The following is a 17,605-nucleotide window of genomic DNA, read 5'->3' on the forward strand; positions in this document are numbered from 1 at the left end:
CCTGTGTGTTGATCCACTCTAATGACCTTTCCAGGTAAGCCCCTTCTTCATGCCCCTGTCACAGCCCCATCAGCCTCCCATCAGTGACAGCTTTGAGAATCGAGTGAGTAGATGAAGAAGTCAGGTTATCCAACACAAGAACATTAATAATCCTCACTCTATTTAACTTACTTGTCCTGGCCTCAGGCTTCAGGGCTGGCAGGTGTCCACCATGGTTAGGGGACACCATGGACTGACCACTATACATGACTCACATCCCTAAAAGGCCTTAATTTTATACCTTTGACATATTTTCCAATGAAGGTGCATGCATTGTTTTTGTGCAATGTGTTAAATTGTTAATGCAAACTTTAAAATACACAATTTTTAGAATAATGCTTTAGCGTTTCTTCATTCGCTATATTTGGAACCTCAAAAAAATGGAAGTATCCTGGGCATCTTGATCTCTTGAGAGATGCTGGAGCTAGTTGAGCCAGAGTGACATTGGGGCAATACCCCTGCTGGGGTTCTACTTCTCCTTCCAAGCCAGCAATGCTGACAAAGGCTGGAAGCCATGTTTACAAATTTCAATGTGTAGACATTTTATTCCCAATTCAGTTTCAAAATGCGGGCTGAAATTTCTGAGACAAAAAGCTGCTTTGACAGTATTTACTAGGAATGAGGATGATAGGAAGGCACAAAGCAACTCATGGTGTGTACATCAAAGCCCACCTTCTGGAAATTCAACTGGATTCCTAACTTCAAGTTGGAGAGTTCAGGAGTTATCCTATGTTAATAGGGAGCCACCAAAGATAGATGAGGATTGTGGCTTGTTTAGTATTGTATTTTAGAAAGATCATTGGTAGCTAGTGAAGAGAGACTGGAGCCTGAGGCTATTGTTCATGTACTTCTAGGTAAAAATCAAGGGCATGGTGAAAATCCTGTTCTGGGGTTTCCAGTTGCAGACTTGACAAAACAAATAACCCTTCCCTGGCAAGAACTTTCAGTGAACACAATGCATCCTCCCAAAGGGAGAAAGCTGGCCTCCCTCACATGGAGCATTTCTCTCCCTGCTGGCCTAACTTAGCTGAGAGTAAGAGGGCCAGGAAACCTCTCAGAAGAGAACAGGTTCAAGGGAGAATAGGAGGTAATTTCTTATTGGGAAGCTTGAGGGTCTGGTGTCCCATTTTCTGGGATAGTCTGTCCATTTGCTTCCTCCATCATTTCCTTATACTGACGTTTGAAGAAGCCAACCTGTGGAGAGGAAGGAAAAGAGAATTAGGAAATCCAGTGGAAGAGAGGAAAAGAGATGATTGAGGAGGGAGAGGGATCACCATTGCTGGAGCCCCTACTATGTTCCAGCACTACACTAGAAACATTAGACACACTGTGTCATTTAGCCTTTACCAAAATTCTGTGAGTTGGATGAAATCACCTTCAGAATGAGAAGTCAAGACCCAGCATGGACCAGTCACTGCCTACAGTCACAGAAAGAATCAGTGGCAGTGTCAGCACCCAATCCAGTGCTGTGCTTTATTTTATAATTTGCTGTGAAGAGAAACATGTAGTGATAAAGAGGAGAGTGGAAAAGACAAGGAGAGCAATTAAAGGCAGTCTGACTAAAATTAACAACACAAGAAACAACAGATGTTAGCAACAATGCAGAGAAAGGGAAGCCATCCTAAACTGTTGGTGGGAGTGCAAACTGGTTCAGCCACTCTGGAAAACAGTATGGAGGTTACCCAAAATTTAAAAAAAAAAAACACAACTACCCTCTAATCCAGCAATTGTGCTACTAGGTACTCAAGGATACAAAATACAGATTCAAGGGGCGCCTGGGTGGCTCAGTCAGTGAAGCATCTGACTCTTGACTTCGGCTCAGGTCATGATCTCACGGTTCATGAATTTGAGCCCCACATCGGGCTCCATGATGACAGCGTGGAGCCTGCTTGGGAGTCTGTCTTTCCTTCTCTCTCTCTCTCTCTCTGCCACTTTCTGCTCTCTCTCTCTCTCTCTCTCTCTCAAAATAAATAAAAAACTTTAAAAAATTAAAATTGAAAGAAAAAACAAAAAGACAAAAAACAAAGGGATACATGCACCCCAATGTTTACAGCAGCATTATCACTAATAGTCAACTATGGAAAGAGCCCAACTGTCCATAGGCTGATGAATGGATAAAGAAGATTGTAGATATCAAAAGAAATGAAATCTTGCCATTTGCAATGACAAGATGGAGCTAGAGTATATTAATCTAAGAGAAATAAGTCAGTCAGAGAAAGACAAATATCATATGATTTCACTCATATGTGGATTTAGGAAACAAAACAGATAAACATACGAGAAAGGAAAAAAAGGAGAGGGAAGAAAACTATAAGAGACTCAACAATAGAGAACAAACTGAGTGTTGTTGAAGGGTAGGTGAGTGGGAGGTGGGATAAATGGTGATGGGCATTAAGGGGAGGAATTATGATGAGCGCTGGGTATTATGTGAAAGTGGTGAATTACTAAATTCTACTCCTGAAACCGATACTACACCATACATCAACTAACCTGAATTTAAATAAAAATTTGGAAGAAAAACACATAAGGAGGCCTGAGAATCAGACAGGAAGGCATGAGGGAGTGTTGGGGACTGGTGATGTCATATGTGGGAGGGGATCTCTCATATGCAGTGCATTAGCAAGAATGTGTATCTATATCCAAGGTGAGTTCTTCCCTACACTGCAGAAAGAATGGGATCAAAAACTGATGGCTCAGTCAGTTAAGCGTCTGACTTCGGCTTAAGTCATGATCCCACAGTTCATGGGTTATAGCCCGCGCAGGGCTCTGTACTAACAGCTCAGAGCCTGGAGCCTACTTCAGATTCTGTGTCTCCCTCTCTCTCTGCCCCTCCCCTGTCTCTGTCTCTCAAAAATAAATAAAAATGTTAAAATAAAAAAAAAAACCTGGTAGTGTCAAGAGCAGGATGAAAATACTCACCTTATACAGAATGACTGTGATGAGAGCCAGCAGCAGCAGTCCTCCCAAAGAGCTGCCCACAATAATGGGGACAGGGTTGTAGACCTCATACTTCTCCAGTACCATCTCCATCTGGAGTGGAGGTGACCTCATCAGAAAGTATCAGAACTCTTGCTGTCCCAGACTCTTCCCAGGTTCCCCAACCTTTAACTCTCTCCCCTCCTTCCTTTACTCCAAGGGGTGACAAAGAGAAAAATTCATAGGCTTGGGGACACCTCTCCTGCTGAGGGACCTTCATCCTTCCTCCCTCCAGGCTTGTGAGCCTCACAGCACCACAGATTTTGCATTAGGAGCCCTCTTACCAGCCTGGCCACTGCCTACCACACAGTCACTACCTGAGCTCTCAAGAATGCCTCCTGTCCTGGAAGCTGGGCATACACAGATGTGTTGAACATGATTTCAGCCACACTCACAATCAATACCTTCTTCTGCAATGTCTACAAAACAGAGGGGGCACAGATGAGGAACTAGCACTGGGAAAGGCACAGAGTTCAAGAAATGTCCTGGCTGGAGGATGGACACAGACATCATCTGGTGGCACCTGAATCTTGTGGTGGGGCGGCGGGGGGTGGGTGGACTCTGCTGTTGGGCCTACACACCTGGCTGACCCAGCCAAAGCTGAGGTTGCCCTTTAGGATGAAGTCAAGTTCCTCCTGGACGCCAAAGGAAGGCAGGTCACAGTGGAACCTCAGGCAGTCAGCAATTGAGCAGTTCTAGGGACAGAGAAGTAGCATTAGGCCAGAGAAAGGTGGTTTTGAAGGCAGATGACAGCATAAAACTGATTGATGTGAGAGGAGCAGTCACAATTGAATTCAAGAGGGCTGTTCAGCAGACAGCCATCTGAATGTAATACAGGTTCTTGAATTAAACTCTTCTGGTGTGTGGTTTGAAGTGGAAATGGCCCAGAGCCCTCCTTTTACCAGCACGGGATTCTTCTGAATGTGGGTCAGGAAGTCAGACTCTATGGGCACCATTCTCTCTGAAGAACACTGAATGGAGGGGTTCTAGGAAAAAACACAGAGAACAAGCATCTAAGGGGGTTGGGCATCAGGAATTCATGAGGGACAGAGAGATCCAAGTAAAGGGCATTAGCTGGGGAGCTGTACACAGTCCTTGAGTACCTGGGGGTGGAAAACCTCTAACTCTGTCCACACAGGCACCCCATTCAGCTCCACAGGCACAGAGAAGTTGATGCTGACAGGCAGGTCCCTCTGTCCCAGATTGTTCACCTGCACAGAGGGCAGTGAGAGCAAAGACCATGCCAAATGCCATATCCCTCCCTAGTTGCTGGCTGCTAGCCCCCTGCCACAGCCCATGCTCTTGAGTCAGTATCACTTGCCTGGTATCTATGCTGAGCCTGGCTGCTTTCCTCCCAGTCCAAGGCTGAGAAGTTGAGGTACTTGGTGGACTGTTCATGGCTGGGGAGAAAAGAGGCACAGATGGATTTGAAGTTCCTTGAGGGACTCCTAAAGAGGCTCAAGTTAGCATCATGACAGGATAGGTAGCCAGTGGGGCCTTGGGGTGGCCTTCAATGAATTCTGTGACTGATCTGAGGTAATGGGAGGATTTAGGGAGCAGGGCTGGGCTTCAAGCTGGGTGCAAGCTTCTTGCAGAAGCTGTCAATGGAGTAAACTGCCAAGGAGGCTGGCAGAGAGCACCGTGAAAGGGACCCAGAGCTATGCCATTGACTCACTAGAGAGCAGGGGCCAAACCATCCCTCTTTGTGTCTCTGTTTTCCTTTCAGGCCTTCATGGGCACAGAGGATACAGGATATGCATGTGAGACCCAGCAAAGTTTTGGGGAGACTTGGACTTATACTATTGGTAAATGTTTACTGGACACTACCACTGTCTGGCCTCCCACAGACCTTCCTTCCTCTCCTGTTTCCTTGGCTTTTCTTGGTCCTGGGACTTAGAGGCGAGGGAAGGCCTAACAGTACTCTTTACTGGATCTCAGCGTAACAATTCCTCCTGAGCCCTACCCAAGCCCATGTGTGGAGACCCAGTGGCCAGCCTGGCTCCTCACACAGGTGGGTGGGCTCACCTCTGGCCCTTCTTGCTCCACTTCTTGGGTACCTGTCCTTTGCCCACACAGTCCTAATTCTAGACCACTTCCACTCTAAACTCTCATCCCTCCTCTGTGAGGAGCTTCCCCAAAATGCCCCAGCCTCATCCTGTGGGCCTCTCTGAATGCTCCCACCCACAGAGTCAAATCAGCTGAGTACAGCTGAACTGTAGGGCCAAATATGCCTAGATATGCCCTGCCCATGGGTTTCCAGTACACACTCCAGCAAACAAGCTCAGAGCATGCACCTGGCTGGGCTGCTGAGACCTCCCAATGTGGAGATGTGAATTAGAATGTGACACTGGGCAGGAGGAGGGTGTCCAATGAGGCACAAGGGCAGAACTAGCACAGGGAAAGGTACCCAGGCTAAGCCACACAGACTTGTTGCATATCATGGATGTATACATCCCACAAGGGCAGGAGATTGTGTCTAGTTTTGATTATACAATACAGACTCAATAAATTTTTGTTGAATTTCAAATGAATTTATGGAAAGCAGCCAGAGCACTGTGCTTAGAACACAGGAAATGCTAGGAAGCTATTTACTGAAAGAAGGTGTCTGCTCCAACACATGACTTGACTCCTGAGTTTTAAACACCTCATCTATTACCCTTCCTGGAGCAGCATTTTAAGCTCTTTTTCTTTTATCTAACTTCTCCCTGAAATTTGACCTCTACAGCAAGCAGGTCATTTGTCTCTATACCTCCCAAAAGGGACTGGGAAGAGGAGGAGTAGCAGGTCTAACGCCCTGCAGGTGTAAATCTGTTCCTTTCAATGAAGAATTGTCTCACCCAAATGTCAATGACTCCTTTGAGAACCACTGCTGGCTAATCCCAATGCCATGGACTCTCACATTTAGCAGAGGCCTCCCCTGACAGAAGGCTCTAGCTGCTCTTGGAAACTCAGCCTCAGAGTACAGAACCATGGAGAGGTCCTTGATGAGATTCTGTCTTGGATCAGAGTAACCTCACTTCCAAATAAAGCTGTAGGAATCTTGAGACATGGAAATGTCTCATATTTCTCAGGAAACCCAGGAAAATCTTGGTGTTTCTAAAAAAGCCTTCTGAGAACTGTAACCTCTATTAAATGTATAACAATAATAATATTACAATTATTATTATCATAGCTATCCCGCAATAAACACTCGATATTTAATTAGTAAGTGCTAGCAGTATCATCTACCAATTGAAAAGGTGGTGATAAAACCTGAATGTTCCAGATGTTGAAATGCTGCAGGGGATAAAATCCTTTCCTAGCCCCATCAGAGTGATAGAGAAGAACGCTTTTGAGCTGGTGGTATGGTACCTGCTGATCACAGTGTAGATGGCATACTTCACCATGAGCTCCATCTGAAAGGTGGTCTTGCTGGTCCTGGGAGTAGTATTTTCACTGGAGAAAGAGGAGGAGCCTAATTGGCAAGGACCCCAGAGGAGGAGGCTAGGGGCAAGGAGGCACTGCCCCCGGCCTGGCCCAGCTCACCTGCTCACATTAGCTGTCAGAAGCAACCTATCACCCAGTATGGCCTTGGGGGAGACGTCAAAGGTGACCATGAAGGTCATCTGAGGAAGAGGCAAGAATGAGGGAGTCACCAAGAAATGAGACAGGGTAGGGGCAGGTAAGCAGTGGGTGGGCAGAAGCAAGGCTGACCTTAGCACCCTCACGGAAGATGAGGTGGTTGATGCTGCAACGGGTGCTCTGAGTACTCTGGCCCTGGGCTGGGGTGCCATCACAGGTCAGGCTTGGGGAGTGTGCCTGCAGCTGGTTCTAGGCAAGGGCAAGTAAAGAAAAGGCAGGTGAGCATTGTTTAATATTCTAAAGAGACTCCATGAAGTAGTGAGTTTCCTGGTATGTATCTTAACGTTATGTTTTTTAAAATATCTTCAGACACTGTCTGGTCAAATTTCTTCCTAATGTAGAAATGCCAGATTTATTAGAGTTTACCCTCTTTATTTTTTGTTCTTTTAAAAGAGCTTTTTATTATGGAAATTTTCAAACATACTCAAAAGTAGAAAGACAGACTAGATAAGTCAACCCTCTTTGTTTCCATCACTCAATTTAAATTTCTACTCTTGTTTTATTCAGCTGCTTGACAATTTTTTCTGAATAATTTAAAGCACATTCTGGATATCACACCATTGTATCCAGAAACACTTCAGTGTATGCCACTAACAGATAAGGGTATTTTTTAACATAACCACAAGACTTAAGAAATCACACTCAATAAAATAACTCCTTAATACTAGCTAATATCCAGGTCATGTTCAGTCTCCACATTTTCTCCAATAATGTTATTTTGCAGCTCATTTTTATTTATTTTTTACAGCTATTTTTAAAATCAATATCCAACGAAGGTTCACATATTGCATTTGGTTGACACATCTAGTAGTACATTCAATGATAGGGTGCTCAACCCTCACACAGCCAGAATTTGCCATTCCTAGTGCATTCCTTCATACATAAATCAAAATATGCTCCCATTGGGAATATCACTAGCCTAAGAGAGACATCGGAGACCAACCAACCAAATGGAAAGTATAGACCTAGTTTAGATGTTTGTTCAAATAAACCAGCTGTAAAAAAGATATTTTTGAGACAATTAAGGAAATTAGACTATGGTCTAAATACAAAGGAATCATTCATTTTGTTGGATGTGATCATGAGATTGGGGTCATGTAAGATGTGTGGGAGGAATGCAATGACATGTTGTCTGGGACTTGTTTTAAAATACATCAGCAAAGGGAAAAAACCCAGATGAAATAAATGTGGTCAAATGTTAATAATTGTTGAATTTGGATGATAAATTGTGGGGAGGTTTGTTGAACCTCCCCACAATTTATTGGGGAGGATAATTTATTTTTGTAAATGTTTAACATTTCATAATAAAATTTTCATTAAACAACCTGTTTCTCTTTGACTCCCTGTTGTCCTAGTTCTATCTTCTAGAACAGAGATTGCCAAATGACAGCTCACCATCAATTTTTATAAATAATTTTTTATTGGAAAACAGCTATGCTCATTCATATACATACTTTCATTGTCAATGGCTACTTTCATTCTACAACAGCAGAGGTGAATAGATGTGACAGACACTGTGTGACCCACAAAGCTGAAATATTTATCATCTAGTCCTTCATAGAAAAAGTGAAATCAGTAACCAAATGGTTAACAAGACTAATATGTGCAACTACAACTTTTTACCCAAATTTGCTTGTTCTCAGAATGTGGCCTACCACCACGTTTCTGTAGAAACAGTCTTGCCTAAAACCATGATAACAAAACACTTGATTTAGGTGTTTTGCAGAGACTCAGGCCTCATCAAGAAACTGGCCAGAACTGATCAGGACCACTGACTGCCTCTTTGACCATGCACAAATGCACAAGGGGTGAACTTTTGGCATAGAAGGGCCTAAAACTCCACTCTTGAATCATGCTAAGAAAACCATCTTCTGGTAATACGTAACACGCATGACAGCTTATGCAAAAGCTTCTCACGGTGCAGATAACAAAATGACCGCAATCCTCCCCTACTTATTAACTTCCTTTATCTGATTCTAAAGTCATATCACTCTTCTCCCCTATAACCAGACCTTGTTTTATTTGCCTTTAAATATCCCTGACTCTCCCTTTCCTTATGCAATGTCTCAGTGATTGGCTTTACTGCACATTGAGGGTATGGACTTGGATTTGGTTACAAATTTGGCAAACCAGCCAGGAACTCTGCCTATGATTTGTCTACTCTCCAGCCAGTAAAAGTAACAGGAGGTTGGTGATAAGTCCAAGGAGTGTCCTAGGCTCTTTTGTTCTAGAGACCATCCCAGGGGCACCACCCCAACTTGGCACCACTGACTTTCTATGTTTAATTTAACTCTGTGGCAAGGAAACATCTTTTGGTTTGGACAGACATCTTTTCAAGAGTATTTTGGTATGATAGCATGTGAGCTTATTTCTTATTCTCATTCAGTTGCCTCAAAATAGGTAGGGGCATTTGGTTTGGTTCTCTTAGCCTCCTTTTCTTGCTTAACTAAGAAAAGTTTCCTAGGGTGCTAAGTGAAATAAGTCAGTCAGAGAAAGACAATACCATATGATTTAACTCATATGTGGTACTTAAGGAACAAAACAGATGAACACAGGGGAAGGGAAGGGAAGGAAAAATAAAATAAGATAAAGACAGAGGGGGAGGCAAACCATAAGAGACTCTTAAGTAATAGAGAACAAACTGAGGGTTGCTGGAGGGGAAGTAGATGGGGGGGGGATGGGATAAATGGGTAATGGGCATTAAGGAGGGCACTTGTTGGAATGAGCACAGGGTGCTATATGTAAGTGATGAATCACTAAATTCTACTCTTGAAACCAATATTACGCTATATGCTCTATATTAAGTAACTTGAATTTAAATAAAATCTTGGAAGAAAAAAATAAAATAAACATAAAAAGAAAAGGTTGACTAGAAAACTTTTTGGTTCAGTCAGTGAAGACCCAACTTTCAGAGAGGAACTAGAGACTAGGAAGCCATTTGGTTCAGTAGGTGAAGCCCCAACTTTTAGTGAGGAACTAAATGCTCACAGTAGTACTCTCTGAGCTTCATCTGGTATGTTTGTTGCTGCAGCTTTTGGCATCTTTGCATAATACCAGCCATGTTCTAATTAGAAAATGAGAAATGACTATTTGATTTCTGCATGTAGCCCTTTGGGCTATACTCTCCAAAATTGGGCAGTGTTTAGTTATGAAACTATGAAAAAATTATCTTTTTTTGCAAACTGCTTGGCCAAGATATGTTACATTCTGGAGAAAAATGGCCATTAATTAATGGATTCATAAATTATAATACCATTTTACAGTTAGATATTTGTAAAAGGGAAGGTAAATGGGATGAAATACCTTCTGTTCAGTCTTTTATGATTTTGTATCAGAATAAGCTGGCTCAGAAAAGATGTAAAATTTTACTTCAACAGCATAGTGACACTAAAAAATCTGTGTTGCCTGAATCCAACTGGAGAAAAGAGGATAATTTACTGATTATTGAATTAAACCCCCAAAGGGGGTGCCAGAGCAGCTGCCCCTCCACAGCAGCTCCATTCCAACAACTTGAGCACCAAAGGGACCCTGAACCAGGTCCCCTTACCTTCGGGGGGGGGGGGGGCAGAGTTTGGAAAGATTTCCCCTTCTCATATGCAGCAGGGTGTTTAATTCATCCAGGGAATCACTGATTCCTGAGGATGGCAATATCTGCTAACACAGGTCCCAATTGGATGTTCAGACGCTGGAAGAATGATTTGGGTCCACTCTCCATTCTCTACCTCAGATTTGTTTAATTGAAAAAACAATATGCTTACTTATAGAGATGACCCCAAGAGGATGGAAAATTTGTTTTCATCTATTTTTGCCACTCACAACCCACTTAGGTAGAGGTACAAAATCTGTTAAATACTTTCCTCACTTCTAAGGAATGCTGCATGTGGCCAGGAAAAGGCTAGAGAAGAAGCTAATCAGCTACATGCTGAAACCCCAGTAACCCCTTAAGAGCTGATTCCATGATGGCCATTGCTGCTGTGGATCCCAACTGGAGTGTCAACGTTGGAGACTGCAGTTAGCTTGAACACTATCAGGATTGCATTTTAGCTGGATTAAGAAAAGGAGTCCCTAAGCAAAGGAGTGTAAATAAGAGTCAAGAAGTTAAAACTGAATGAGAACCCTTCAGAATTTCCTGAAAGAATTTTTGAGACACATCAGAAATAAACTGATATTGATCCTGAGACACCAGAAATTTTTAAGATGATCAATATGATGTTTATCAAACAAAACGTATCTGGAAATTCAAAAAAAAAAAAACTCCAAAAGCTGCATTGGTAATGCCCTTCACAATTGTTTGAAACTGTCTTTGAAGTTTTTAACAGTATCAACAGAGACCAAGCACAAGAAATAAAAGAGCACCAGAAAATGAAACAGCATGTTGCCTTGTTAACTTCGGCCTTAACTCAAGGAAATCCAAGACCAGGCCAGGGACCCCTAGAGGGTGAGATCGACAACAGATAAGAAATTCAGGTGCCCCAATTTGGGTCTTGTCAATATGCCTATTGTAAAGAAGAGGGCCATTGGAAAAGAGAATGCCCTAGGCTCATGAGTTCTCTTAAGGGGACAGAGTCCCAAAATGCCCACCAGATACCTTAACTGGCTGATAGTGACTAAGAATGAAGGGGATCAGGGGTTCCTTTAAATCTTGTAAAGCCTATCATCATATACCACAAGGAACCCCAAATAACAATGGCAATGGGAAATAGACTCATGGAATTTTTACTGATGTGAGGGCCACATATTCAGTACTCTGGGTTCTCTCTGCTATAGCTGTACCAAGAGTTTTGGGAGAAGTATTGACTAAAACCTTCCCACAACCACTAAACTGCCAAATGGGACAAATTCACCTTAAACGCAGATTTCTGAATATGCCCGAATGTCCCATCCCTTTACTGGGCTTTGATCTATTAACTAAACTGAATGCTAAAGTTAATTTTGCTATTGGATCCATAGATATAAAGGTACCACCAGAACAAGCTTCATCAAGGTAGAGAAGTTCTATTAGAGCTGCCTGAAGAAGTCATCTGAAAAGTAAGATCAGATGTTTGGATGGATAGGAAGCCAGGACAAGCAAAAGCAGGGACACTTGTACATATTAAGTTTTGTGATGGGAATTCCAAACTTCAGATAGTACCCATTAAAGAAACAAACTAAAAGGGGGAATTCAGCCTGTCCTCTCTGCCTTCTTAGAATTTGGCCTTCTCCACTGTTGCCAGTCCACATACAATGCACCTATTTTTTTCTGTTTATTTATTCATTTTGAGAGAGAGAGAGCATGCAAGCACATGTGAGTGTGGAGGAGTGGCATAGAGAGAGGAAGAGAGAAAATCCCAAGCAGGCTCCACACTCAGTGCAGAGCTCAACACAGGGCTCTATCCCACGATCATAAGATCATGACCTTAGATGAAATCAAGAGTTGGATGCTCAACCAACTGAGCCACCCAGGCACCCCTACAATACACCTATTTTGCCTGTACAAATTTAAGAGCCATTAACCAAACTGTAGAAGATATCCACCTGGTGGTAACTAATTCATATACTCTCTTAACAACCTTGCCGGAGACTTTCAATGGTTTACTTTTCTAGATTTAAAAGATGCATTCTCTTACATCCCTCTCAGTTCAGACTCCCAAAAACTGTTTGCATTTGGAAAGAACCTGAGACTAAGAATAAGCAGCAATATTGCTGGATGGTCCTTCCCTAAGGTTTTAAGAACTCTCTCTGCATTTTGAGGAAAGTCTTAGCCACAGACTTAAGGGACCTCCAATTATAAGGGGGAACCTTCCTTCAATATGTAGTTGATATTTTGGTTGCAAGCAAGACTAGAGAAACCTCAGACCAAAATATGATTTTGACCCTAAACTTCCTGAATTAGCAAGTCTATAAAGCCTCAAAGAAAAAGTCCCAAATCTCTCAAACATGTGTTAAATATCAAACTGTCAAAGGGACAAAGGAATCTGCTCCAGACCGAAGGGAAGCATTAGCAAAGGGTCACAGTGCTCATTACCAAAAGACAGTTGCATGGATTCCTAGGCATCACTGGATTTTTCCACATTTGGATTCCTGATTTTTTAAAATATAATTTATTGTCAAATTGGTTTCCACACAACACCCAGTGCTCATCCCAACAAGTGCTCCCCTCCATGCCCATCACCCACTTTCCCCTTTCTCCCACCGCCATCTACCCTTAGTTTTTTCTCAGTCCTTAAGATTCATCACTAAACCTCTCTATGAAATTCTTAAAGGAAGAAATAATGAACTTCTTGATTGGACTGGAGAATGTCATTAGGCATTCCAAGTTGTTAAAGAAAAGCTACTCACAGCTCCTGCTTTGAGCCTTCCATATATCAGGAAGCCTTTTGATTTGTCTGTCCATGAGAGTCAGGGGATCAGTCTTGGGAGTGCTAACTCAGAATTTGGGCAACATAAAAAGATCTGTCGCTATTTTTTCTAAATAATTAGATCTAACAACCAAGGGATGGCCAATGTGTGTGAGAGCAATAACAGCCACTTGTAATCTATTACAAGTAGAAAAATTTGCTTTGGGGTATCCTACCACACTGCATACTCCACATTTACGTACTCTTCCTACTGGAACAAAAGGGTGGCTACTGGCTCACCTCTAGAAGATTAGGCAAATATCAGGTTGTCCTATTGTACAACCCCAATGTTACTTAGAAAGCGGTCTCCACCTTGAACCCAGCCACATTGCTCTCCAACAACACTGAGGGACACATACATGACTGTATACAGATAATTAACAAGTTTATTCCAGCCATCCTGATTTTATGGATCTGACACTGGAAAATCCAGACTTTGAGATGTTTGTGGACTGGAGCAGTATATCATGGATCACGGACAATAAAGAGCTGGATATGCAGTGATGACCCATCAGTAGAAGCTCTCTCACCAGGTACCTCCACTCAGAAAGCTGAAGCCATAGCTCTCATAAGAGCCCTCCATTTAGGTATGACAAGACAGTGACTATTTTTACTTATTCTAAATACACCTTTTTACCAGTCCATGCACATGCAGAGCCATTTTGAAGGAAAGAGGTTTGTTAAATTCAGGAAATAGGGAAATTGAACATGACAAAGAGACTTTACAAGTACTAGAAGCTGTTTTGGAACTCAAGGAGGTAGCTATTGTCCCCTGCTGAGGACACCAGAAATTGGACTGTTTTCTTGCCAAAGGTAACAATCAGGCATGATCATACAAAGACTTCAAAAACCCTCTATAACAGCTTTAGTACCAGACATAGACTTAACTAAATACCAACTCTAACCTTCCTCTGAAGACCTAAGAAGAGCTAAGAAATGGATATTTGGACATATTTCTGGCATTGAAACTGGCTGGAAATATAATAAATAAGGAATAAACCTTAACCTAGAACATCTTATGGAAGAGATAATTAGTGATATTCACAAAGCACCTGTTATGGACATAATGCTGCTCTTTAATGGATCCAATCATATATTATGGATCCCAATATTTAGAAAACTGTTCAAAAATAGTTGAAAAATGTGACATTTGTGCTAAAAAAAAAATCCTAGGACCGAACCCCCACCAGTCCTAAAAGATATAGAACTTAGAGACACCAAACCTGGAGAAAATTGGTAGGAAGATTTTACCATGATGCCGAAAACAACAGGTAACTTTCAATATTTGCTAGAATTTACAGACACCTCTACAAGTTGGGTTGAGTTTTTTTCATGCCATTCAGAGAAGTTTTCAGAAGTTTTCAAAACACTTTAAAACCAATCCTAGGTTTGGATTGCCACTAACAATTCAGAGAGACAATGAAGCAGCATTTGTGGCTAAGGTCACACAAGCAGTATCTAACGCCTTGGGCACTTGATGGAGACTACATACTTCCTAGAGACACCAATATTCTGGGAAAACAGGAAAAAAAATGAACCATATGCTTAAAAAACTTTGGTAAAAATCTGCCAAGAAACCAACTTAACTGGGAAAAAAGGTCTTGTCAGTTGCCCTGCTTCAGTAAGAGTGGCTTCTAGAAGTAGGCTTGGTTTAATCCCCTATGAAATGTTTTATGAAAGACACTTTCTGTATTCTTTTCATGACTTAGGAGTTCCAGGTGGGGCTCGTGTTAGGGATTTGGATACTATCGGGTACATTGATTCTTTGGGAAATATTCTAAGTGCTATACATACATTTGCTTCTATCAGGTTGATGCATTTCACAGATGTATTCTTACACCGCTTGAATCTTGGAGACTTGGTGTTATTAAACACCTTGAATAAGAAGCACCTGGAGGATCAACTCCAACCTCAGTTGACAGGACCTTATGAGGTGCTGTTGACCACCATTCTTCAGTGAAACTGAAGGGAATTAAGCCATAGATTTACCACACTCAAGCTGGTTCCACAAGAATCCATTGGTTCCCTATGTCCTATCAACAAGAACATAGGGAAAAACTCTGCTTGGACCAGAAAGCCTGAGATGGACCTGAAACTGCTACTTGGGAGAACTGGTCTAAAGAAACCAATAGATAAGTAACAAATGACCTATTAATAGTTTATACACTATGAATGTTATTCCATTTTCTATTTGCATTTTCCTGTTACATTTCCTATTTATATTTCCTATTTACATTTCCTAAGTAATTTCCTATTACAATCTCTCGAGTTTGGAAAGATAACTCCATGATTAGGATTTCTCAAATGTCATATACCTATTGGATATGTCACCCTAAACCACACTCAGTGTACAACCACAATGACCCAATAGTAATGCCTGTAACCAACTTTTCTCTGATCCCTAATTTTTCAATACATCTAAATCAATGCACTCCATTAGCTTAGAGTCAGGTTAATCAACTTGGCCTCCCTCATTTTCCTTATCCTTTATTTTTCTCCCAACTATCCCAAAATATGGGCCTCTCACATTCAATGATTGGAATACACCCCAGAAGCTTGTATTTCTCCTTTTGTTTACAATATAATCATAACAGTTAATAATTTCACCTCTTGTTAAATTAATTGACCCTTTTTCCTTTCATCACCTTTTAGAGATTTTTGAGAAACATGCTGTTTTAAAAGTTACTCATCTTGAGCACTGAGTGTTGTGTGTAAATGAGGAACCACTGGAATTTACCCCCAAAACCAAGAGCACACTGTACACACTGTATGTTAGCCAATTTGATGATAAATTATATTTAAAAAACAATAATAAAATAAAATGTGTACTTAAAACAAAAACAAATAAACTTTTAAAAATTGAAAAAAAAAAAGTTACTCATCTTGTCCTGCTCCTCTCTGTACAATACTGAAAACTAAAAGAACTTGACAACATAGGACCCCCACACCCTTCTGTGTTACTCTCTTACCAATTACACCAAACTTAACTATACTTGTTCTTGGTTTCAAATAATACAATGATTCTGCAAAATGAAAGTATTGACCCCAATAAACTAAGAGAAGTGCTATGTGAACCCCAGGTTACATTTTTGTTTGTGGATATCAACACTTCCCTTGGCAATATGAATGTTTATGTGGCTAGCACATGGGAGGTACTTGTCTCCTAGGACATTTGGTCACCCCTTTTTTCATATATAATTCTAATAAAAGCAGCCGTTTGACAAGTCCTCTCAACTGTTCTACAGGTTAAAGAGAGAAATCACAAAATATTCTGATTATTTTCCCAGAAGTCAGGAAGATGGAATTTGGTACATGTTTGGGAGACCATTATTGCCAAGGTGTTGAAATGACATCACATGAACATATGATAAGAAATTCTTCAGTAACTTTAGGAATTATTAAATAAAATAAAACTTCCCAAGCCATAGCGGCCCAACAAAAGGCCTTGGGCAGGAATAGTTTTATATAATATAATTTAATATTAATATAATTTGTAAAATATATAATTTTATATAATATAATATATAATAGTTTTATATAACATAATTTAGATTATATTTTAGCAGAGCAAGGAGGTGTTTGTGTAAAAGCTAATTCATCATGCAGCATATATATTAGCACTTCCTCAGAAATTGAAGCTTGTATTTACAAAATAAGACAACAAGCTACTTGGTTACAACAAGTCTCCCCTAATGTCCCAGACTCAGATTTGGACTCGTTTTCCAGGTTATTTTCTTGGATCCTCCAAGAAATTAGATCAATTTCCCTAGGATTATTCATATTCCTACTTCTCCTTTGCTACTTAATCATAAAATGTGGTATAAAATGTACAAAAATTATTAACCAAAGTACAAAAATTTTGGTAATGCAAAATGTTAGCTTACAACATGGAACAAAGGATATTTCCAAATAAGTGCGAAAAGTTTCCATTCCTCTAACCCTGATCTACACACTATTTCAGCAGGAAGTAGCTAGAGTAGTCATCATCCCAGTTCCCTCAAGAATGAGGAATAATCAAAAGACAGTGGGCATGGAAACCAGTAACCAAAGAGTTAACAGGACTAATAAGTGCAACTGCAACTTTTTACCCAAATCTGCTTGTTCTCAGAATGCAGCCTGCCACCATGTCTCTGTAGATAACAGTCTTGCCTGATGCCATGATAACAGAAGGTTGATTTAGTTGTCCTGCAGAGACTCAAGCCTTCACTAAGAAACTGACCAGAACCAGGGAATACACATGGCAGAGAGGTAGGGGGACCCAAAGCTTCCTAGTCCCTCAAACACAGCAGTGTTGAGGCCAAAGGACTTTGAATTCCAAGAGTCCGGGCCACAGAGTGACAGAGACATCTCCAGGGGCCCACAAGGACAAACTGGTGGGCCATAGGTGTATGATTGTGAACTGGGAGAGATAAAATGGGTGGCATAGGCATGAAGGGGAGGGATCCCCTTCTGTGGAGAGACAAAGGGGAGAGAAAGAGAGGCTGTGGAAGTGTAAGACTATATTTGGACAAGAGAGAAACCACAGACCTGAGATCAAAAAAAAAAAAAAAAAGAAATATCCAATTTCTAACTTCGAGGCTTTCTCTGGACTG

General features: G+C 41.3%; 1 protein-coding gene across 1 annotated transcript in view; it reads right to left on the minus strand.

The window, feature by feature from the left end:
• Window positions 1-556: 556 nt before the first annotated feature.
• LOC109259047 (integrin alpha-X-like) overlaps window positions 557-17,605 on the minus strand; it is a 44,592-nt gene continuing 27,543 nt past the window's right edge. The window contains exons 21-30 of the mRNA XM_053894551.1: window positions 6,709-6,825; window positions 6,541-6,620; window positions 6,367-6,450; window positions 4,337-4,415; window positions 4,119-4,226; window positions 3,918-4,001; window positions 3,597-3,710; window positions 3,333-3,434; window positions 2,959-3,069; window positions 557-1,233 (exon numbers count right to left, since the gene is read on the minus strand). Coding sequence (XP_053750526.1) covers window positions 1,135-1,233; window positions 2,959-3,069; window positions 3,333-3,434; window positions 3,597-3,710; window positions 3,918-4,001; window positions 4,119-4,226; window positions 4,337-4,415; window positions 6,367-6,450; window positions 6,541-6,620; window positions 6,709-6,825 — 978 coding nt within the window. The 3' untranslated portion in view covers window positions 557-1,134. The remainder of the gene's footprint in view (window positions 1,234-2,958; window positions 3,070-3,332; window positions 3,435-3,596; window positions 3,711-3,917; window positions 4,002-4,118; window positions 4,227-4,336; window positions 4,416-6,366; window positions 6,451-6,540; window positions 6,621-6,708; window positions 6,826-17,605) is intronic.

Source organism: Panthera pardus, unplaced genomic scaffold (genome assembly GCF_024362965.1).
Source record: "Panthera pardus isolate Hobbes unplaced genomic scaffold, ASM2436296v1 HiC_scaffold_5, whole genome shotgun sequence".
In the NCBI taxonomy this organism is placed as follows: domain Eukaryota; kingdom Metazoa; phylum Chordata; class Mammalia; order Carnivora; family Felidae; genus Panthera; species Panthera pardus.